The sequence below is a fragment of the Staurois parvus genome, unplaced genomic scaffold (genome assembly GCF_062004578.1).
Source record: "Staurois parvus isolate SC_StPar_1 unplaced genomic scaffold, SC_StPar_1.0 ptg001743l, whole genome shotgun sequence".
NCBI lineage: Eukaryota > Metazoa > Chordata > Amphibia > Anura > Ranidae > Staurois > Staurois parvus.
In genome coordinates, this window is record NW_028319539.1 from 1 (window position 1) to 25,024 (window position 25,024).

A 25,024-nucleotide genomic window follows, 5' to 3' on the forward strand; every position below is an offset into this window, starting at 1 on the left:
TTGGTTGCCACGGAAACCGCATCATCGAATCGCCAAACAGCGGCTTCCAGGAAGACGAATTTATCACGGCTAAAATACAGAGAGAAGACGGAGCGCGGCGGACTGTGCGACTCACTGTGCGATCGCACGACAATCCCAACCCTGATTGGACGAGGAGCCGCCGGGGGCAGGAAATATGACAGATATATATATATACACATACTTGGGGGGGGGGGGGGGGGCACGCCCCCCATAGGACAGTCACTTCACAAGTCTGTATGAAGAAACCGGATGTGTCACAAGGAGTGACAGGATCATAAAACGAGTCAAGAACCCAAAACCCCCCAACATTCACCCCCCCCGACATTCACCCCCCCGACATTCACCCCCCTCCCCAGAGATGAGACTGTACACTGTAGCTTTGTAGAAGGAGGGGGAAGCGATTTCTCAGTCTCCCCCCCCCCCCCCAGTGACTTTGCCTAGCCTCAAATGAGGTCACCAGTCTGCTGCAGGCAGGAGGAAGCATTTCCTCAGTCTCCTCTCCATTCCAGTGATCAGACTGTACATTGTAACATTGTAGAAGGAAGAGGAAGCATTTCCTCAGTCTCCCCTCCCCCCAGTGATCAGACTGTACATTGTAACTTTGTAGAAGGTAGGAGGCAGCATTTCCTCAGTCCCCCCCCCCCCCCAAGTGACTTTGCCGAGCCTCAAATGAGGTCACCAGTCTGCTGCAGGCAGAAGGAAGCATTTCCTTAGTCTCCTCACCATTCCAGTGATCAGACTGTACATTGTAACATTGTAGAAGGAAGAGGAAGCATTTCCTCAGTCTCCCCTCCCCCCAGTGATCAGACTGTACATTGTAACTTTGTAGAAGTTAGGAGGCAGCATTTCCTCAGTCCCCCCCCCCCAGTGACTTTGCCTAGCCTCAAATGAGGTCATCAGTCTGCTGCAGGCAGAAGGAAGCATTTCCTTAGTCTCCTCACCATTCCAGTGATAAGACTGTACATTGAAACGTTGTAGAAGGTAGGAGGAAGCATTTCCTCAGTCTCCCCTCCCCAGTGATCAGACTGTACATTGTAACGTTGTAGAAGGTAGGAGGAAGCATTTCCTCAGTCCCCCCCCCCCCCCAGAGATGAGACAGTACACTGTAGCTTTGTAGAAGGAGGAGGAAGCGATTCATCAGTCTCCCCTCCCCCAGAGATCAGACTGTACACTGTAACGTTGTAGAAGGAGGAGGAGGCATTTCCTCAGTCCCCCCCCCAATGATCAGACTGTACATTGTAACTTTGTAAAAGGTAAGAGGAAGCATTTCCTCTCTCCCCTCCCCCAGAGATCAGACTGTACACTGTAGCTTTGTAGAAGGAGGAGGAAGCGATTCCTCAGTCTCCCCTCCCCCAGTGACTTTGCCTAGCCCCAAATGAGGTCATCAGTCTGCTGCAGGCAGGAGGAAGCATTTCCTCAGTCTCCTCTCCATTCCAGTGATCAGACTATACATTGTAACATTGTAGAAGGAAGAGGAAGCATTTCCTCAGTCTCCCCTCCCCCCAGTGATCAGACTGTACATTGTATCTTTGTAGAAGGTAGGAGGCAGCATTTCCTCAGTCTCCTCCCCCAGTGATTAGACTGTATATTGTAACAGTGGGCTGATCTGTGTCAAACATGTGTGGACACAGCCAAGAACTGCACAGGCACCATAGTTTACATGACTGAGATACTTATAAAGAGTCTCTAATTGCTGGAAACATTTTTATGGCCCTTTTGGAACGGATCCGGTGAGATTGGAGTCATGGAGAAGGTTGTATTGCTCAACTGCTGTGAAGTCTTCAGGGAGCTCCAGGACAGGGCAGTTCCGTCTGGCAGGGGTCCCCAAATCACAATACTGGCTGAACGGAATTGTGAATCCTTTGTCAGGTAACACCTTGTGAAGGGTTCTAGATCTGTGAAGGGTTCTAGATCTGCAGCGTGTTGCCGCCCGGAGTTCAGCTTCAATATTTCAAGGGTTCCTCCACAACCCCGTCCTGGAAGCGTGTCACCCGGAGCTATTAATTGACATTTTCTCCCCGGATACTCGGAGAAAAATAAAAGAGATGAATCAGCTTCACAGCGATCTGATCTCCTCCAGCACGGTGGGAGGATTACGGTCCCGGCTATTCATTATTCATGGCGGCAATGACAATCAAGATGTGCCCATCACTGGCTGGAAGTGTGCTGAGATCATCAAATCTCCGAGTGAAGGTTACCGCCACGGCAAAGAGACGAATAATGAAGCCATGGATCCAGGCAAAAGACGGTCCAGGCTAGATTCCCCCCGGGCTATACTCCACACATGTCAGATGATGTGTTCCTGGCCTACTGTGGGCGTCCTATGGCTTCCTGGTGGCAATCGGATGATTTAAAGGGGAACTCTGGTCTCTGCAGCTCTGTTTTAAGAAAGAAAATATTTAAAATTTCGGCTTTGGGAGAAAAACTGTGCTTTACCCATAAGATACTTCCTATTATGAAGGAGCTTGTGACAACCATGGATGGTCGTTACCTATGGATGGTCCATACTCTGCTGGAAGGTTGGAGCCTACCAAGTGTGAGAAGTCATTCTCTGGTTCTTGTACCTCCTTCCACACCACCTTGTCAACATTAGAGTACCAGAAGATGCCTTGCACTTGCTCATTCCCATGGATGGTCCAACCTCCTAGCAGAGTAGGAACCATCCATAGGATGAGAAGTCATTCTCTGGTTCTCTACCTACTTCCACACCACCTTGTCCACACCAGAGCCCCATTAGATACTTCCTATTATGAAGGAGCTTAATAACAACCATGGATGGTCGTTATCCTATGGATGGTCCATACTCTGCTGGAAAGTTGGAGCCTACCAAGTGTGAGAAGTCATTCTCTGGTTCTTGTACCTGCTTCCACACCACCTTGTCCACACCAGAGCCCCATTAGATACTTCCTATTATGAAGGAGCTTATCACAACCATGGATGGTCGTTATCCTATGGATGGTCCATACTCTGCTGGAAGGTTGTAGCCTACCAAGTGTGAGAAGTCATTCTCTGGTTCTTGTACCTGCTTCCACACCACCTTGTCAACATTAGAGTACCAGAAGATGCCTTGCACTTGCTCATTCCCATGGATGGTCCAACCTCCTAGCAGAGTAGGAACCATCCATAGGATGAGAAGTCATTCTCTGGTTCTCTACCTACTTCCACACCACCTTGTCCACACCAGAGCCCCATTAGATACTTCCTATTATGAAGGAGCTTATAACAACCATGGATGGTCGTTATCCTATGGATGGTCCATTCTCTGCTGGAAGGTTGGGGCCTACCAAGTGTAATACCCATCCATGGTCGTCACATGCTCCTCCATACTAGGAAGTATCTTATGGGGCTTTGGTGCGGACAAGGTGGTGTGGATGCAGGTTCAAGAACCAGAGAATGACTTCTCATCCTATGGATAGTTCATACTCTGCTAGAAGGTTGGACCATCCATGGGAATGAGCGAGTACGAGGTATCTTCTGGTACTCGGTTGACAAGGTGGTGTGGAAGCATACTCTGCTGGAAGGTTGGAGCCTACCAAGAGTGAGAAGTCATTCTCTGGTTCTTGTACCTGCTTCCACACCACCTTGACCGCACCAGAGTCCCATAAGATGCTTCCTATTATGAAGGAGCTTATGACGACCATGGATGATCTTTTACAGTTGGTAGGCTCCAACCTTCCAGCAGAATATGGACCATCCATAGGATGAGAAGTCATTTTCTGGTTCTTGTACCTGCTTCCACACCACCTTGTCAACATTAGAGTACCAGAAGATACCTCGTACTTGCTCATTCCCATGGATGGTCCAACCTTCTAGCAGAGAATGGACCATCCATAGGATGAGAAGTAATTCTCTGGTTCTTGTACCTGCTTCCACACCACCTTGTCCGCACCAGAGCCCCATAAGATACTTTCTATTATGAAGGAGCTTATGACAACCATGGATGGTCGTTATCCTCTGGATGGTCCATACTCTACTGGAAGGTTGGAGCCTAGTGTAACAACCATCCATGGTCATCATAAGCTCCTTCATAATAGGAAGTATCTAATGGGGCTCTGGTGCAGACAAGGTGGTGTGGAAGCAGGTACAAGAACCAGAGAATGACTTCTCATCCTATGGATGGTCCATATTCTGCTGGAAGGTTGGAGCCTACCAAGTGTAAAAGATCATCTATGGTCATCATAAGCTCCTTCATAATAGGAAGTATCTAATGGGGCTCTGGTGCAGACAAGGTGGTGTGGAAGCAGGTACAAGAACCAGAGAATGACTTCTCATCCTATGGATGGTCCATACTCTGCTGGAATGTTGGAGCCTACCAAGTGTGAGAAGTCATTCTCTGGTTCTTGTACCTCCTTCCACACCACCTTGACCTCACTAGAGCCCCATAAGATACTTCCTATTATGAAGGAGCTTATGACGACCATGGATGATCTTTTAGGTAGGCTCCAACCTTCCAGCAGAATATGGACCATCCATAGGATGAGAAGTCATTCTCTGGTTCTTGTACCTGCTTCCACACCACATTGTCAACATGAAGGTGCTTATGACGACCATGGATGGTCATTTATACTTGGTAGGCTCCAAACCTCTAGCAGAATATGGACCATTCATAGGATGAGAAGTCATTCTCTGGTTCTTGTACCTGCACACACACCAGAGCCCCATAAGATAATTCCTATTATGAAGGAGCTTATAACAACCATGGATGGTCGTTATCCTATGGATGGTCCATACTCTGCTGGAAGGTTGTAGCCTACCAAGTGTGAGAAGTCATTCTCTGGTTCTTGTACCTGCTTCCACACCACCTTGTCAACATTAGAGTACCAGAAGATGCCCCATTCATTCTTGTGGATGGTCCGTACATATGGCAGTCTCCAGCCAACAAGGAGAGTGTAGACCAGGGGTGGGCAAACTTTTTGACTTGAGGGCCGCAATGGGTTCATATATTGGACCCGGGGGCCGGACCAAGAGTACATGAATGATGTGTATGTGTCATCCATAGTAAGTATAGTAATATTCCCCCATAGTAATGAATCCCCCATATAGTAATTCATCCCCCATAGTAATTCATCCCCCATATAGTAATTCATCCCCCATATAGTAATTCATCCCCCATATAGTAATTCATCCCCCATATAGTAATTAATCCCCCATAGTAATTCATCCCCCATATAGTAATTCATCCCCCCTATAGCAATTCATCCCCCCTATAGCAATTCATCCCCCATATAGTAATTCATCCCCCATATAGTAATTCATCCCTCATATAGTAATTCATCCCTCATATAGTAATTCATCCCCCATATAGTAATTCATCCCTCATAGTAATTCATCCCTCATATAGTAATTCATCCCCCATAGTAATTCATCCCTCATAGTAATTCATCCCCCATATAGTAATTCATCCCCCATATAGTAATTCATCCCCCATATAGTAATTCATCCCCCCTATAGTAATTCATCCCCCCTATAGTAATTCATCCCCCCTATAGTAATTCATCCCCCCTATAGTAATTCATCCCCCATATAGTAATTCATCCCCCATATAGTAATTCATCCCCCATATAGTAATTCATCCCCATAGTAATTCATCCCCCATATAGTAATTCATCCCCCATATAGTAATTCATCCCCCATGTAGTAATTCATCCCCCATGTAGTAATTCATCCCCCATGTAGTAATTCATCCCCCATGTAGTAATTCATCCCCCATATAGTAATTCATCCCCCATATAGTAATTCATCCCCCATATAGTAATTCATCCCCCATATAGTAATTCATCCCCCATATAGTAATTCATCCCCCATATAGTAATTCATCCCCCATAGTAATTCATCCCCCATATAGTAATTCATCCCCCATATAGTAATTCATCCCCCATATAGTAATTCATCCCCCATAGTAATTCATCCCCCATATAGTAATTCATCCCCCATATAGTAATTCATCCCCCATATAGTAATTCATCCCCCCTATAGTAATTCATCCCCCATATTAAGTCCCCAAGTCCCCCTGTGTCAATTCACTTACCTTTGCTCCGCGCGTTCCTCTCGCCGTGTTCCCGCGCCGTTCCGGTGTAGCATGAAAATCTGTCTCCTATGAGGATCTGTCCCCCTCGACGTATCTGCGCATGTGCCAGTTTCAGGCATTAGCAGCCAATCGGCGATCTCCGGCACATGCGCAGATACCTCGAGGGGGACAGATCCTCAAAGGAGACAGATTTTCATGCTACACCGGTCTTCAGGGCGGACTGTGAGAGGAGCCTAGCGGGAGCCTAGCTCCGCGGGCCGGATTAAAAGGTCCGCCGAACCGTAGTTTGCCCATTGCTGGTGTGGACCATCAACAGATATGCATGGGGTTTCAGCTTGTGTGCACCCTGGGAGAAGACTTTTTCCTAGTGAAGATGTCCTTTAAGGAAACTCCCCACCCCTAGCGAGTTCTGTCTGGTAAAATAAGTTACCTCCTGCAAGCAAAACATCCCAACTGGGTTCTCATTCAAGTGCACACGTGAGCCACTACGCCATTCATTCCCATGGATGGTCCTTACATAAGACAGGCTCCAACCTTCCAGCAGAGTATGGTCTGTTCAAAGGATAAGTCATTCTCTAGTTCTTGCACCTACTTCCACATCACCTTGTCTACACCAGAGTCCCACAAGTTATCCTTTACATCCTTCTCACTGACCCCCAATGTAAGGGACATTCTTCCCACTGACCCCCAAAGTAAGGGACATTCTTCCCACTGACCACCAATGTAAGGGACATTCTTCCCACTGACCCCCAATGTAAGGGACATTCTTCCCACTGACCCCCAATGTAAGGTACATTCTTCCCACTGACCCCCCAATGTAAGGGACATTCTTCCCACTGACCCCCAATGTAAGGGACATTTTTCCCACTGACCACCAATGTAAGGGACATTCTTCCCACTGACCCCCAAAGTAAGGGACATTCTTCCCACTGACCACCAATGTAAGGGACATTCTTCCCACTGATCACCAATGTAAGGGACATTCTTCCCACTGACCCCCAATGTAAGGGACATTCTTCCCACTGATCACCAATGTAAGGGACATTCTTCCCACTGATCCCCAATGTAAGGGACATTCTTCCCACTGATCACCAATGTAAGGGACATTCTTCCCACTGACCCCCAATGTAAGGTACATTCTTCCCACTGACCCCCAATGTAAGGGACATTCTTCCCACTGACCCCCAATGTAAGGGACATTCTTCCCACTGACCCCCAATGTAAGGGACATTCTGCCCACTGACCCCCAATGTAAGGGACATTCTTCCCATTGACCCCCAATGTAAGGGACATTCTTCCCACCGACCCCCAATGTAAGGGACATTCTTCCCACTGACCCCCAATGTAAGGGACATTCTTCCCACTGACCCCCAATGTAAGAGACATTCTTCCCACTGACCCCCAATGTAAGAGACATTCTTCCCACTGACCCCCAATGTAAGGGACATTCTTCCCACTGACCACCAATGTAAGGGACATTCTTCCCACTGACCCCCAATGTAAGAGACATTCTTCCCACTGACCCCCAATGTAAGGGACATTCTTCCCACTGACCCCCAATGTAAGGGACATTCTTCCCACTGACCCCCAATGTAAGGGACATTCTTCCCACTGACCCCCAATGTAAGGGACATTCTTCCCACTGACCCCCAATGTAAGGGACATTCTTCCCACTGACCCCCAATGTAAGGGACATTCTTCCCACTGACCCCCAATGTAAGGGACATTCTTCCCACTGACCACCAATGTAAGGGACATTCTTCCCACTGACCCCCAATGTAAGGGACATTCTTCCCACTGACCCCCAATGTAAGGGACATTCTTCCCACTGACCACCAATGTAAGGGACATTCTTCCCACTGACCCCCAATGTAAGGGACATTCTTCCCACTGACCCCCAATGTAAGGGACATTCTTCCCACTGACCCATGAGTTGCAGATATAGTAATTATTAGCAGAGGTTTCCTGAGAACAGAAGATTGTTTCAAGGGTTCCTCTATCTTGAAAAGTTTGGAAAAGGCTGCCTTGGACTTTGCCCTGAGTGGGGCTCCATGTATCACAGAAGTAAGGTCACCACCCCTTGTGCGTCAGACTGGCCTGCCATAGCCGGAGCAGCACAGCGCACGTTCCATTCAGCAAAACAAGCCGAAAAATGAATTCTCCTCCGCAAAATGAATCTTTCTGTGTTCTTAATTAAAAGTTTCTTTTTCCTCCTCCAGGTACAAACAACAGACCGCGATATGCCACGCGCTCTTCAACATTCAGCCTAGTCCGCCCACGCCAACCTAGGCGGTAAAGAAAACAAAATCTAAAGAAGCTAATTTCAGCACGGCTTTAAATAAAACACACTAAAAGAAACTTCAAAACTCGGGGAGAGCGGCATGAGCGCGTCCAGGGGCGGGCTCCACTGGTGGAAAATTTGAACCCCTCTAATGGAGGCCAGGCGAGGGACTTTGAACAAAAGAATAAAAACGTGAATATAAAGCTGGGAAATCAAAACTTGTTTGGATGTTGAGCAATCATCATCACACATTCAGCTAGAGAGCGTGAGTGTGAAGAAGGGGAGGGAGGAGAAGGGTTGCCATGGTTACCGCTGCAAATTATTAGAAGAGTTCTAAAGTTAGGCTATTCATAGAGAAAGGTGCCGATACGCAGACTGCTCTCCCGCCACCATTACCAGCAGAAGGATTCCAACAAATGGTATTTGCATCTCAAGCAGCCAAATAATAACATCCAATTATCAGGTTAGAGACTCCGCGATTCTTCCCGCAAAACGGGAAGGGAGAATGTCACCAGCACACCGAGGAGCGCCAATACGGGTCCAAAAGTTTTAATGAACGATCACATAGTTACGCCAAGGCAACGTTTTGGAGTCTCGCAGGACCCCCTTCATCAGGCATGTGACACTGAAGGAGTTGGAGTGAGGAACCTGAAACGTCATCACCAGGAGGCCTCGTTAATCCTCCAAGGTCCATGGGTCTCCAAACTATGGCCCTTCAGGTGTTGAGGAACTGCAAGTCCCATGAGGCCTTGCAAGACTCTGACAGCCACAGGCAAGACTCCCAGAGGCATGATGGGACTTGTAGTACTTCAACAGCTGGAGGGCCATAGTTTCAGGACCCCTGGTCTAGACTACTGGGTCAGAGGAACTCCAAAACTGCAGGTCTTGTGGAATGTTCCCGGTCTACTGTGGTCAGGACCAACCAAACGTGGTCCAAAGGAAGGAGAACTAGCCAACCGGTGACAGGTTCATGGGCATCCAAGACTCATTGATGGATGTGGGGAGCGAAGGCCGGTCTGTGTAGTCCGATCCAGGTAGGCCCCCCAGGGTGTTGAGGAACTGCAAGTCCCATGAGGCCTTGCAAGACTGACAGCCACAGGCAAGACTCCCAGAGGCAGAGGCATGATGGGACTTGTAGTACTTCAACAGCTGGAGGGCCATAGTTTGGAGACCCCTGCTCCACACTGTCATATAATAAACTTCCTTCAGCAAAGCACACACCTGTAAAGAAGAGATGGAATATTTCTCTTTTTGGCACCGCTCAATGCTGATCCGTCGCAGGAACTGAAGTCAACTGGGAAACCAACACTTCTAAGAACATTGATCTTGGTGGTCCCCCGGCAGCTCTTACCAGTTGGTCCCGTTGACCCCACATTATTGTAGGACACGGTGATAAGTGGGCTCAGAGGAAGGAACCAGAGAGAGGTGTTGGGGACCCCAAAGATCGACAGAGAAGACATAAAAGCCAATGGAGACGTTGGGGTGGGGAACCTGAACTGTCATCTGGAAGCCTCGTTAACCTTTCCCTATGCCGGAGTCTATGAATCCGCAGAAGGAAGCCGCCTCGCTCTCTCGCTCTATTCCATACACCATCGGGACAGAAATGGTAAAAGCGTAAAGCGAATCGATGAACAAAAGAGGAGGAGAGGTAATCCAGAGGAAAGTGGGGCAATGGAAGGAAGTGTGTCAAGTGAGATAAAAATATAACCGAACAAAAGAGACACCAAATCCCACACAGAGCCGGGCCGGCGTGGAGGAAATGAGGGATTCAGAAAATGCTAAGACAAGTACAGAGCCTCGCGGCACAGCCGGCACGCAGCACGGACCATTCATCATTCGAAGGGCTTCATCTACCTCTTATCCTGCAGCATGACTGCCCTCCGTCCCAGAGGTGTGCAGTGGTCCCCGGGCCGGCGGGAGGCCTGGCCGAAAATGGGCCGGCGGGAGGCCTGGCCGAAAATGGGCCGGCGGGACACTTGCCCGAAAATGGGCCGGCGGGAGGCCTGGCCGAAAATGGGCCGGCGGGACGCTTGCCCGAAAATGGGCCGGCGGGAGGCCTGGCCGAAAATGGGCCGGCGGGAGGCCTGGCCGAAAATGGGCCGGCGGGAGGCCTGGCCGAAAATGGGCCGGCGGGAGGCCTGGCCGAAAATGGGCCGGCGGGAGGCCTGGCCGAAAATGGGCCGGCGGGAGGCCTGGCCGAAAATGGGTCGGCGGGAGGCCTGGCCGAAAATGGGCCGGCGGGAGGCTTGGCCGAAAATGGGCCGGCTCGCCATAGACAGATGCCATTTTTTCAAACTGCTTGCATATATAAAAGACACAAATGAATGGGGCTCTGTAATCGTTAATGCATTAACAAATGTGTAAGTACCTGAATGTGACCTGGTCTCAGCCTGCTGTACAGCAGAGCTGGGGTGTGAGAGGAAGAAGCAGCACAAGAAAATGTTCACGTGCTGATAGGAGAGAGCAGAGTGACAGAGCTCATCACTGCGCTCCTTCTTTCACTGTCCCGTCGTAGGTTGGAGGTGGCTCCAGGGTGACCTGGGCTCAGAGAAAGCGGGTTAAATGGCCATCAGGCTGAAGACATCTAGTGGCAGAAATCTTATGATTGAAGATGAATATTGCAGAAACCATGAATGTTGATATATTTTTTTTTTTATTATTTATTTCAGGTACTTATATAGCGCCATCAATTTACGCAGCGCTTTACATATATATTGTACATTCACATCAGGCCCCGCCCCCGAGGAGCATACAATCTAAGGTCCCTAACTCACATTCATACATACACATACTAGGGACAATTCACCTCCCAGCATGTCTTTGGAGTGTGGGAGGAAACCGGAGTTCCCGGAGGAAACCCACGCAGGCACAGGGAGAACATGCAAACTCCAGGCAGGTGGTGCTGTGGCTATTTTATAACCCTTTTACCACCACTGCTGTATGCCACACCTCATTGGCGGCGGGGATTTCTACACACACTTAGAGCGTGTGTAAATCTGACGAGCTGACTGTCAGATGGAAGTTATCCTGTGGCTTTGCAGCCACCCGATCACACACACCCGTAAGTGCCAGTCCCCCACCATGCGCACAACACACCCTCCCCCCCCCCCAGCCATTTTTTCTGCACATTGGTGGACCCAAGACTGGCAAAGTGGGTACTGCTGGGTAGTGGGAAGGGAGATCCCCTTTCTGCAAAGCACCCGGAGGGGACCTGGTGTCACTTTCCCCAGGAAGTATGGCCGGGAAGAAGCTAACTGACCACAATCTACACTATCAGCTTCGCTGGAAGGCAGGTCAGACATCGGGGGACTTTTTTTTTTTTTTTTTTTTTTACACCGGATGCCTCATTAAAGAGAACCTGTCACAAAATAATTATCACAGATAACTTTTTGTCCCCAATCTAATGAAAAATAAGTTTAGTGAAGAAAAAAAAAAAAAAAAAAAAAAAAAAAGTTACACCCAAGCACCTAAACCTCCCCTTAAAAAAATGTTTAAATCCCGCCCCTACATACATGTAAATGAATGTAAAAACACATTGGTACAAAAAACATCATTGCTAAAACACGTTACATATCACCATGCGTGTCGGAGTGACAGCAATAATTCTAGGCCCTTTATTCATGTTCAGTTCTAACCTGAAGGGATCCCTTTAGATGCGATTTCCCTTTGGGAATACCTCACCAAAAATCGGATTTTGGGTATCCCCTGCAACAAAAATGTTACTTGCATCTTATGGGAAGATCTGTGAGCCAATCACTCAATCCGGATATTACATATGGGGGGGGGCGCTCTATATACCATCTGTGTACAGAACGCCTCCAGGCGGCCATATTGCATTTTACAGAAAAATCACAGCGGCCGCAGCTTGAAAAGGAAAGGGAATTTTTAATAACATTTAATTACGATATGACTTGTATCCAAGTTGTATACACTATATTTTTTATTTGCTTTTTTCTTTTTTTTATATGGAGTTACCCTTTAATTCTGATTTTCAACCTGAAATGTAAACACCATTTGACTTCCTGTATAAGGAACAATGACGACTCCATACACCCCATCCCTCGTCAATCAGAGAACGAACTGCGCCGGGCAGAGCTGAAGTCGATCTACACATGTATGTCCAGCAGAGGCAGCGATGAGATGTTCTGCCTGTGTGTATCTCCCTCTACAACATACAATCCGCCGCCACGGAGGAGTCGCTTCAGCTCTCGCTGTGTCTTACTATGGAGACGTTTCTGCAGATTCAAAGATTTTATGCGGCGCGGCGTCCGGGCAAATATCAGCATTCTAACGGCGCTGCTCCCCACTGGGGCCACCCGCGGACAGCGTCGGAGATTCAGAGGAGCGCGGTACAGACAGCGAATGTGCGCGGTACGGCAGAGACAGACGATTTAGCGCAGTCCTCATAAGAATATAAAACTCGGAGGAAAGGCCGTCTCTGAAGAACTAAAAGGAGATAATGGCTAGACGTGTGCGCTTCGCTTGGGTCCGAATAGAAATTCTGACAAATTTTCCGTCATTCGGAGATTCTGATGTATCCAAATTACAACAGTAACAAATGTAAACTAATCCAGAAATAAAGAAAAACGAAATTCAGCTGAAATTCAAATCAATTTGAAAACAAATTGGAATTTGAAAAAAAGAATAGAAAGAAAGAGAATAGAAAATAAAGGAATAGAAAAGAATAGAATAGAAAAAATTAATTAGAATAAAACAGAACAAAATAGAATAGAAAATAATAGAATCAATTAGTATAGAAAAGATTGGAATAGAAAATCAAAGAATAGAATGAAATAGAAAAAAATAGAACGGTCTTCTGAAATTTTAATTTAGAATGGAAAAATCAAAGAATAGAAGAGATTAGCATGTAAGGGAGCCAATGACAGCACGGCCAGGTGCTCTTCTAGAATTTGATTTTTCCATTCTACATTAAAATTTCAAAAGAAGAAAAAAAAAAATAAAATAATTATATATAAAAAAAAATTTTTTTTCTATTCCAATACAAACACACACGGCTCAAAATAAATATGAAAGGAAGACTCTGAGAACCCATCAGATCTCAATGGGGACAAATCTCCTGCTGGATCTCTATACTGACATGGACGGGGGATGGGTGAGCAATGTAAGGATGGCCCATCGTTTGATGGAAATGATCGACCTACAGAGGACTGAATTCCAAGGCCCCCCCCGAAAATCAAAGTGAAGAAATGATGCAGCAGGCGAGTCCATGTTGGTGAAATGTCATTGCAGCAACTCAGAATGGTCCTCAGTAGTTTGTATGGCCCCCACGTGCTTGTATGCATGCCTGACAACGTCGGGGGGGCTCCTAATGAGACCACGGATGGTGTCCTGGGGGATTTCCTCCCAGATCTGGACCAGGACATCACTGAGCTCCTGGACAGTCTGAGGTGCAACCTGGCGGCGTCGGATGGACCGAAACATGACATCCCAGAGGGGTTCTATTGGATTTAGGTCAGGTGAGCGTGGGGGCCATTCAGTGGTATCAACTCCTTCATCCTCCAGGAACTGCCAGCATACTCTCCCCACGAGGCCGGGCATTGTCTGCACCAGGAGGAACCCAGGACCCCCTGCACCAGGAGGAACCCAGGACCCCCTGCACCAGGAGGAACCCAGGACCCCCTGCACCAGGAGGAACCCAGGACCCACTGCACCAGCATAGGGTCTGACCATGGTTCCAATGATTTCATCCCCATACCTAATGGCAGTCAGGGTGCCATTGTCTAGCCTGTAGAGGTCTGTGAATCCCTCCATGGAGATGCCTCTCCAGACCATCACTGACCCACCACCAGAACAGTCATGCTGAACCATGTTACAGGCAGCAGAACGTTTTCCACGGTGCGTCTTGTCATGTGACCTTTGGGTTCAAAGTCGCATGACAAGTCGCATCCCATGTTTCCCAATGGGGGTAGGGAGAGCAAGCCCATACCTGGAAGTCCTGCAGAGGTCCTATAAGTAAGGGATTCTGGTCCCCTCTGAACCCACACTGCCTACATGCTGCCCCCAAGAGGAGCGGTTCTGCTCAGAAAGTCCGCAGGCTCACAGTTCTGGGCCGCGGGATCACCAATTCTAGCTCTGGGCCGCGGGATCACCAGTTCTAGCTCTGGGCCGCGGGATCACCAGTTCTAGCTCTGGGCCGCGGGATCACCAGTTCTAGCTCTGGGCCGCGGGATCACCAGTTCTAGCTCTGGGCCGCGGGATCACCAGTTCTAGCTCTGGGCCGCGGGATCACCAGTTCTAGCTCTGGGCCCCGGGATCACCAGTTCTAGCTCTGGGCCCCGGGCTCACAGTTCTAGTTCTGGGCCCCGGGCTCACAGTTCTAGTTCTGGGCCCCGGGCTCACAGTTCTAGTTCTGGGCCCCGGGCTCACAGTTCTAGTTCTGGGCCCCGGGCTCACAGTTCTAGTTCTGGGCCCCGGGCTCACAGTTCTAGTTCTGGGCCCCGGGCTCACAGTTCTAGTTCTGGGCCCCGGGCTCACAGTTCTAGTTCTGGGCCCCGGGCTCACAGTTCTAGTTCTGGGCCCCGGGCTCACAGTTCTAGTTCTGGGCCCCGGGCTCACAGTTCTAGTTCTGGGCCCCGGGCTCACAGTTCTAGTTCTGGGCCCCGGGCTCACAGTTCTAGTTCTGGGCCCCGGGCTCACAGTTCTAGTTCTGGGCCCCGGGCTCACAGTTCTAGTTCTGGGCCCCGGGCTCACAGTTCTAGTTCTGGGCCCCGGGCTCACAGTTCTAGTTCTGGGCCCCGGGCTCACAGTTCTAGTTCTGGGCCCCGGACTCACAGTTCTAGTTCTGGGCCCCGGACTCACAGTTCTAGTTCTGGGCCCCGGACTCACAGTTCTAGTTCTGGGCCCCGGACTCACAGTTCTAGTTCTGGGCCCCGGACTCACAGTTCTAGTTCTGGGCCCCGGGCTCACAGTTCTAGTTCTGGGCCCCGGGCTCACAGTTCTGGATGGCATGCTCTGCACTCACCTGTCAAGATGTTTTCAGCCAGTACGTTCACCTGCACCTCCACCGAGTGCTTAGACGTGTAGGTGATCTCTGCACTGACGTGACCCACTTCTCCGATACACATCGGCGACAGGAAGTCCGTGCGTTCCACGCGAGCCAGCGCCGCCACGCATCTCTCCTAGAACAGAGCAGGAGAAAAGGTCAGGCAGGAAAAAAAAAAAATGTCATTGAGCCCCGGGTTCAAAGTCGCACGACTGACAGCCGACTATTCTGTGCGACCTCATTGCTGACACTCACTGCGACAGTAGCAGATGCCAATGCAAAAAATGTGAATTTGTGTGGACTTGCGAGTCAAATGCAATTATCTCTAGTGGATCGCCAACATAAAACACATAACTTCAACTGCGTACATACCATATTTCACCATTATATGTTGCGCTCCTAAATACAAAAAAAAAATGTTTTTGATTCCCCTTAACAAACAATATATAAATATATAACCAATTAAAAAAATTATTAAATCATCAGATCAATTTAATTGAATTAATAGTCCCCATCAATAAAAATAAAAGTCCAATAATAGTGACTTGGTGATTATTGCTCTTCAATTTGTGACTTTTTGTGAATCCTCCAATTAGTGAAGATGTGCGCTCACCTCCTTTGTTGCCTACAATTAGGCTGTACACACTTGTGGTTCACCTTCCTTGGAACCTGCCAGAATTAGCTCTTTATGGGTAGATTGAAGGGTCCTTCCCTTTAGATTAATGCAGATATCCTCTGTGGGTTAACTATCCCTGCAGGGATTCATCCCTCCTTCCCACCTATTTATCCTCTTTAGACGTTTCTCCGCATGTAAAAGGAAAGTAATAACATAGTGCTTTATCCTTTAAAACATTTTTATTCCCACCATCCGGGTAATGCACTCACATTTAAAATTATCAAAAATTGCGCTCATATATCATAAAGCCTTTTGCCGGCCGCCGAGTCATGGACTTGCCGTCTGCCGAATGATCAGATTCCTTCCGAGTGACGTCGTAGCCCCACCCCTACGCGTTACGCCACCGGTCACGTGGCTTCATCAGGGGGTTGTGATAGGACAGTCACTCCTCTGATACTTAATAAAGACAAAACCTCAGCGCCCAGGACTCTCCTATTAAACACACAATTCCCCGTGAGATGCTGCTGTACACAGGTGCAAAAACCAAAAAAACTTATATCAATAAAAACCAGCGCAAACCCACATAATCAATTGCATTACTCAACTTATTAAACTTAAAGATTGTGACAAAAAAAACCACTCATGTGTTAGTAAAAATTAAATTATAAAATATATAAAAATAAATATAAAAAATTTAAATTCATAAGTCCAGTGACAAAAAAATCCCAAAAACTTAAGTAGACAGTCCAGTGACAAAATAAATCAAATAATAATTAAATTATAATTTTCATTGGATTCTTCCGTGCCTTTGATCCCTTCACCATCCACCAGTGCAAAAACCCAACATTAACCGCACTCACCAGATATTAGTGAGTCACACGCCTTTCAGGAATATTAAGGGCTCCTGGACCCCCTTTACTTTTTACGAGACCTCCAAATGCTGCTTCCTCTTATGTCTGGGGGCCTCTTCTGCTTACTCCTCTCACCGAATCCCCCAAGGAAAATCAGGAAGAAGAAAAGACCATAGCGTGATACCGTAGTGGTTTCTCCTCAAAATAATCTCTCCAGACCACTCACATTTTAGCGGGATATAACCCAGCATTTTATTAGAAACAACAATGATTTTCTTTCAAAATGATCCACTTTCCAAGTACAGCGACTTTGCATAAAGACCCCACAGCCTGGTATACAGCAGGATGGCAGACCTCAGATGCAGACTCATCCACTATGCTAAGATGGCCCCTTGGAACGCACCGCTCGGCGTGCGTTCCACTCACCGGAAATGACGTCAGACGCCGGGAACAGGCAACCGGAAGTGCGTCAACGCGTTTCCGCCCCACCCACAGGGCGTTATCAAGACGATGCTAATCTCTTCTATTCGTCTTGATAACGCCCTGTGGGTGGGGTGAAAACGCGTTGACGCACTTCCGGTTGCCTGTTCCGGCGTCTGACGTCATTTCCGGTGAGTGGAACGCACGCCGAGCGGTGCGTTCCAAGGGGCCATCTTAGCATAGTGGATGAGTCTGCATCTGAGGTCTGCCATCCTGCTGTATACCAGGCTGTGGGGTCTTTATGGCAAAGTCGCTGTACTTGGAAAGTGGATCATTTTGAAAGAAAATCATTGTTGTTTCTAATAAAAATGCGGGTTATATCCCGCTAAAATGTGAGTGGTCTGGAGAGATTATTTTGAGGAGAAACCACTACGGTATCACGCTATGGTCTTTTCTTCTTCCTGATTTTCCTTGGGGGATTCGGTGAGAGGAGTAAGCAGAAGAGGCCCCAGACATAAGAGGAAGCAGCATTTGGAGGTCTCATAAAAAGTAAAGGGGGTCCAGGAGCCTTAATATTCCTGAAAGGCGTGTGACTCACTAATATCTGGTGAGCGCGGTTAATGTTGGTTTTTGCACTGGTGGATGGTGAAGGGATCAAAGGCACGGAAGAATCCAATGAAAATTATAATTTAATTATGATTTTTTGTCACTGGACTTATGAATTTTAATTTTTTTATTTATTTTTATATATTTTATAAATTTAATTTTTACTAACACATGAGTGGTTTTTTTTGGTCACAATCTTTAAGTTTAATAAGTTGAGTAATGCAATTGGATTATGTGGGTTTGCGACTGGTTTTTATTGATATAAACTCCTCTGATACTAGCTTATATACAGTCATGGCCGAAATTGTTGGCACCCTTGATATTTCTCCAGGAAATCATGTATTTCTCACGAAACGTATTGCATTAACACATGTTTTGCTATACACATGTTTATTCCCTTTGTGTGTATTGGGACAAAACAAAAAAAGGGAGGAAAGAAAGCAAATTCGACATAATGTCACACAAACCTCCAAAAATGGGCTGGACAAAAGTATTGGCACCCTTTCACAACTGCGGATAAATAAGAATGTTACAAGCTGTGATGCTTCCTGTAAACTCACCTGGGGCAAGTAACAGGTGTGGGCAATATAGAAATCACACCTGAAAGCAGATAAAAAGGGAGAGACGTTCACTTAACCTTTGCATTGTGTGTCTGTCTGTGCCACACTAAGCATGGACAACAGAAAGAGGAGACGAGAACTGTCTGAGGACCTGAGAACCAAAATTGTGGCAAAATATCAACAATCTCAAGGTTACAAGTCCATCTCCAGAGAACTAGATTTGCCTTTGTCCACAGTGCGCAACATTATCAAGAAGTTTGCAACCCATGGCACTGTAGCTAATCTCCCTGGTCGTGGACGGATGAGGAAAATTGATGAAAGATTGCAACGCAGAATAGTCCGGATGGTGGATAAGCAGCCCCAAACATGTTCCAAAGACATCAAGCTGTCCTGCAGGCTCAGGGAGCATCAGTGTCAGCGCGAACCTATCCGTCGACATTTAAATGAAATGAACGCTATGGCAGGAGACCCAGGAGGACCCCACTGCTGACACAGAGACATAAAAAAGCAAGACTACAGTTTGCCAAAATGTACTTGAGTAAGCCAAAAGCCTTCTGGGAAAACGTCTTGTGGACAGATGAGACCAAGATAGAGCTTTTCGGTAAAGCACATCATTCTACTGTTTACCGAAAACGGAATGAGGCCTACAAAGAACAAAACACAGTACCTACGGTAAAATATGGTGGAGGTTCAATGATGTTTTGGGGTTGTTTTGCTGCCTCTGGCACTGGGTGCCTTGACTGTGTGCAAGGCATCATGAAATCTGAGGATTACCAAAGGATTTTGGGTCGCACTGTAGGGCCCAGTGTCAGAAAGCTGGGTTTGCGTCCAAGATCCTGGGTCTTCCAGCAGGACAATGACCCCAAACATACGTCAAAAAGCACTCAGAAATGGATGGCAAAGAAGCGCTGGAGAGTTCTGAAGTGGCCAGCAATGAGCCCAGATCTAAATCCCATTGAACACCTGTGGAGAGATCTTAAAATTGCTGTTGGGAAAGGTGTCCTTCCAATAAGAGAGACCTGGAGCTGTTTGCAAAGGAAGAGTGGTCCAAAATTCCGGGTGAGAGGTGTCAGAAGCTTATTGATGGTTATAGGAAGCGACTGATTTCAGTTATGTTTTCCAAAGGGTGTGCAACCAAATATTAAGTTAAGGGTGCCAATACTTTTGTCCAGCCCATTTTTGGGGTTTTGTGTGACATTATGTCATATTTGCTTTTCTGCCTCTGTTTTATATTTGTTCCAATACATACAAAGGGAATAAACATGTGTATAGCAAAACATGTGTTAATGCAATACCTTTTTTGTGTGAAATACTTGATTTTCAGGAAAAATATCAAGGGTGCCAACAATTTCGGCCATGACTGTATGTTACCTCCGCCAATTTCCTGAAGATAGATAGGAGGCGGGCATTTTTGGGGTTTGACTGTCCTATCACAACCCCCTGATGAAGCCACGTGACCTAACCAATGATGACACCCAAGAGATGAAACCTAACCAATGACAACCAGGAGTGAAACCCAACCGGGGATGAAACCCAACCAATGATGAAACCCAACCAATGATGAAACAGTCATCACCTTTCAGCCACCTTCCTCAATAACACATCTAATCTCTGATCTCTGCCTCTATAGCCTATAACATGGAAGCAAATTAAAAACAAATACATCTGCATTTTTGAAATATTAATATTTCATGGTTCCTCCTCCAATTTTCTGAAATATATAGAGCCTGAAAAAGGGACAGAATTCATCTGGAAGGTTTGCATCTCTAATAACTTAAGTAGCCAATAAAGGGGATCAGTTAAAAACGGACCTCCACCTCCCTTAATAAACCTGAATACTTCATAATGTACATTCTATTAAAGCAAAGTTTTCCATCATTACCCTGGTCCAGGGCTTTTCTGCTCAGAGAATAGGTGCAGGAATTCCCCCCTTCTAAGTTGCCCCTTGTCTCTGCCCCCTACCCACCTCCAAGCAACATTCCTTGGCTCAACCCCCTACCCAACACTTAGAAATAATCAGATCTATCGATTGAGTAATCTTATAGGCAAGTAATCTATAAAATGTGTAAAGGTGTAATGATTTGGATTATGGAATCCCAAACCCTATACCCGCTCACCCCGGACCCCGCGTTCCCTATACCCGCTCACCCCGGACCCCGCGTTCCCTATACCCGCTCTCCCCGGACCCCGCGTTCACTGTACCCGCTCTCCCCGGACCCCGCGTTCACTGTACCCGCTCTCCCCGGACCCCGCGTTCACTGTACCCGCTCTCCCCGGACCCCCGCGTTCACTGTACCCGCTCTCCCCGGACCCCGCGTTCACTGTACCCGCTCTCCCCGGACCCCGCGTTCACTATATCCGCTCTCCCCGGACCCCGCGTTCACTATATCCGCTCTCCCCGGACCCCGCGTTCACTATATCCGCTCTCCCCGGACCCCGCGTTCACTATATCCGCTCTCACCGGACCCCGCGTTCACTATATCCGCTCTCCCCGGACCCCGCGTTCACTATACCCGCTCTCCCCGGACCCCGCGTTCACTATACCCGCTCTCCCCGGACCCCGCGTTCACTATACCCGCTCTCCCCGGACCCCGCGTTCACTATATCCGCTCTCCCCGGACCCCGCATTCACTATACCCGCTCTCCCCGGACCCTGCATTCACTATATCCGCTCTCCCCGGACCCTGCATTCACTATATCCGCTCTCCCCGGACCCTGCATTCACTATATCCGCTCTCCCCGGACCCCGCATTCACTATACCCGCTCTCCCCGGACCCTGCATTCACTATATCCGGTCTCCCCGGACCCTGCATTCACTATATCCGCTCTCCCTGTTAATATGACTTTAAACAGCTGGTTTGGGCGGACTGACCCTTTAAGTCTATATATGTTTATAACCAGCATTCCTTATATCTTACAAAATCTGGTGTCTGATATATACATGCGTGTCTTATGTATACATGAGAACGTTCAGCAGAAAGCCAAGAGAGGAACAAACTGCAGCTTCCAGCTGCTGCACCCTGGAGGTGATGTCTAAACTTATACAAGTTCGCCATCTAGTGGCCAAAATATGTATCACGCATTTAAAAAGTGTTTCTAAACCCACAACAGTACAATCAGTCTGTAGAAGCAGGAAAGCGTGCTTGTTATACTCACTCTGGAACCGAAGGGGTTAATTCTCCACATTGTGTAAAAAGACGGTTTGATCCTGCCTTCTCTGATCCTCCCCTTCTTCTACTGTCCCCAATCCATTGGCCACAATACACAGCAGCAGTGACAAGTCTGCACATGCTCAGTTTGGTGTGCATTACTAGGAGAGTTTTTTTTTTTTTCTTTGGGAGAGTGCATGTGTTCAGCACAGGGCCAATCAGCACTGTCTGGAAAAAGTCAGGAGTCATGCCACCTCAAAGGACAGTCAGAGGAGAATGAAAACTCCTCCTACAAGACTGACCAGTGCTCGGCTGGACACTGATAGTCACAAGACCGCTACATGAAGTGGTATCAAAATGTTTTGAGACTAGTTTTGTAACACACCCAACAGATAGCAGCAGACGGCTGCTCGCACAGTCACGGCACAGGGAGCACCGACCTTCACAAGTCAGTGTGCCAAAAGACATCATCCTGTGTACATCGAGAAATGTGCAACCGGTGCTGTTGTGACCATGTGCGTTACCACGCCTGCTATTTCATCATGGACAGCAAGTTAGAACAAAGAGCAAATGTGAATTTCTGCAAGAAACCGGGCAAATCGCTGGATCTCTGCCATGTTGTCAAAACGGCGACCTTTGAGCTGGATCTTCATCTTTGGGAAGAGGGCATTTTTCAGGGGTTGACCTCATTGTCTTCCAGTGACGTTCTCCGGCTCTTGTAGCATGTATGCCACTCAAAGCACCTCAAGCTACTCATTGCTGCATCGCTGTAAACGCGCCGTATCATGCCAGACGTCTCTGTGGCAGAATTGCCCAGTTTCATGCAGAATTTTACATTTGCTCTTCGTTCCAACTTGCTGTCCATGGTGAAAAAGATGATGTGGTAACGCACGTGGTCAGAACAGCACCAGTTACACAGCTCCCAATGTACACAGGGTGAAGAAGAGAGGAAGGGAAGAGAGGAGGCGGAGAGAGAAGAAGAGAGGAGGCGGAGAGAGAAGAAGAGAGGAGGCGGAGAGAGAAGAAGAGAGGAGGCGGAGAGAGAAGAAGAGAGAAGAAGAGAGAAGAAGAGAGAAGAGGTGGAGAGAGGCGAAGAGATGAGGAAGGAGAGAGGCGAAGAGATGAGGAAGGAGAGAGGCGAAGAGATGAGGAAGGAGAGAGGCAAAAGAGAGGAAGAGGCAAAAGAGAGGAAGAGGCAAAAGAGAGGAAGAGGCAAAAGAGAGAAGAGGCAAAAGAGAGGAAGAGGCAAAAGAGAGGAAGAGGCAAAAGAGAGGAAGAGGCAAAAGAGAGGAAGGGAGAGAAGGGAGAAGAAGAGAAAAGAAGAGAGAAGGAGAGGACAGAAAAAAAGAGAATTAAAAAAAAAAAAGGAGCCGTAGAGGAGAAGAGAGGAGCGGTAGAGGGGAAAGAGAGAGAGAGCGGAGAAAGAGGGGGAGAGCGAGAGCGGAGAAAGAGGGGGAGAGCGAGAGGCGGAGAAAGAGGGGGAGAGCGAGAGCGGAGAAAGAGGGGGAGAGCGAGAGCGGAGAAAGAGGGGGAGAGCGAGAGCGGAGAAAGAGGGGGAGAGCGAGAGCGAGGAAAGAGGGGGAGAGCGAGAGCGGAGAAAGAGGGGGAGAGCGAGAGCGGAGAAAGAGGGGAGAGCGAGAGCGGAGAAAGAGGGGGAGAGCGAGAGCGGAGAAAGAGGGGGAGAGCGAGAGCGGAGAAAGAGGGGGAGAGCGAGAGCGGAGAAAGAGGGAGAGAGCGAGAGCGGAGAAAGAGGGAGAGAGCGAGAGCGGAGAAAGAGGGAGAGAGCGAGAGCGGAGAAAGAGGGAGAGAGCGAGAGCGGAGAAAGAGGGAGAGAGCGGAGAAAGAGGGAGAGAGCGGAGAAAGAGGGAGAGAGCGGAGAAAGAGGGAGAGAGCGAGAGAGACAAGAGAGCGGAGAAAGAGCAAGAGAGCGGAGAAAGAGCAAGAGAGCGGAGAAAAAGGGAGAGCAAGAGAAAAAGGGAGAGCAAGAGAAAAAGGGAGAGCAAAGAAAAGGGAGAGCAAGAGGGAAAGAGAAAAAAAGAGAAGACGAGAAGAGAGAAAGAAGGAGAGGAAAGAAAAAAAAAAGGAAGAATTCAAAAACGGAGCGGAGAAAGAGGGAGAGAGGGGAGAGCGGAGAAAGAGGGAGAGAGGGGAGAGCAGAGAAAGAGGGAGAGAGGGGAGAGCAGAGAAAGAGGGAGAGAGGGGTGAGCAGAGAAAGAGGGAGAGAGGGGAGAGCAGAGAAAGAGGGAGAGAGGGGGAGAGCAGAGAAAGAGGGAGAGAGGGGAGAGCAGAGAAAGAGGGAGAGAGGGGAGAGCAGAGAAAGAGGGAGAGAGGGGAGAGCAGAGAAAGAGGGAGAGAGGGGAGAGCGGAGAAAGAGGGAGAGAGGGGAGAGCGGAGAAAGAGGGAGAGAGGGGAGAGCGGAGAAAGAGGGAGAGAGGGGAGAGCGGAGAAAGAGGGAGAGAGGGGAGAGCGGAGAAAGAGGGAGAGGGGAGAGCGGAGAAAGAGGGAGAGAGGGGAGAGCGGAGAAAGAGGGGAGAGAGGGAGAGCGGAGAAAGAGGGAGAGAGGGGAGAGCGGAGAGAGAGGGGAGAGAGAGGGAGAGCGGAGAGAGAGGGGAGAGAGAGGGGAGAGAGAGGGGAGAGAGAGGGAGAGAGAGGGGAGAGAGGGGAGAGAGAGGGGAGAGAGGGGAGAGAGAGGGAGAGAGGAGAGAGGGAGAGAGAGGGGAGAGAGAGGGGAGAGAGAGGGGAGAGAGAGGGGAGAGAGAGGGGAGAGAGAGGGAGAGAGAGGGGAGAGAGAGGGGAGAGAGAGGGAGAGAGAGGGGAGAGAGGGGGAGAAAGGGGGAGAGAGAGGGAGAGAGAGGGAGAGAGAGGGAGAGGGGGAGAGCGGAGAAAGAGGGAGAGAGGGGAGAGCGGAGAAAGAGGGAGAGAGGGGAGAGCGGAGAAAGAGGGAGAGAGGGGAGAGCGGAGAAAGAGGGAGAGAGGGGAGAGCGGAGAAAGAGGGAGAGAGAGGGGAGAGAGAGGGGAGAGAGAGGGAGAGAGAGGGGGAGAGAGAGGGAGAGAGAGGGGAGAGAGAGGGAGAGAGAGGGGAGAGAGAGGGGAGAGAGAGGGGAGAGAGAGGGGAGAGAGAGGGGAGAGAGAGGGAGAAAGAGGGAGAGAGGGGAGAGCGGAGAAAGAGGGAGAGAGGGGAGAGCGGAGAAAGAGGGAGAGCGGGGAAAGAGGGAGAGAGGGGAAAGAGGGAGAGAGGGGAAAGAGGGAGAGAGGGGGAAAGAGGGAGAGAGGGGAAAGAGGGAGAGAGGGGAAAGAGGGAGAGAGGGGGAAAGAGGGAGAGAGGGAAAGAGGGAGAGAGGGGAAAGAGGGAGAGAGGGAGAGAGAGGGAGAGAGAGGGAGAAAGAGGGAGAAAGAGGGAGAGAGAGGGAGAGAGAGGGAGAGAGAGGGAGAGAGAGGGAGAAGAGAGGAGAGAGAGGGAGAAAGAGGGAGAAAGAGGGAGAAAGAGG

General features: G+C 48.7%; 1 protein-coding gene across 1 annotated transcript in view; it reads right to left on the reverse strand.

Annotated features, from left to right (window-relative positions):
* Positions 1-10,773: 10,773 nt before the first annotated feature.
* Positions 10,774-25,024, reverse strand: part of LOC149434532 (cytosolic acyl coenzyme A thioester hydrolase-like) — a 46,255-nt gene continuing 32,004 nt past the window's right edge. The window contains exons 3-4 of the mRNA XM_089663669.1: positions 15,313-15,469; positions 10,774-10,868 (exon numbers count right to left, since the gene is read on the reverse strand). Coding sequence (XP_089519795.1) covers positions 10,774-10,868; positions 15,313-15,469 — 252 coding nt within the window. The remainder of the gene's footprint in view (positions 10,869-15,312; positions 15,470-25,024) is intronic.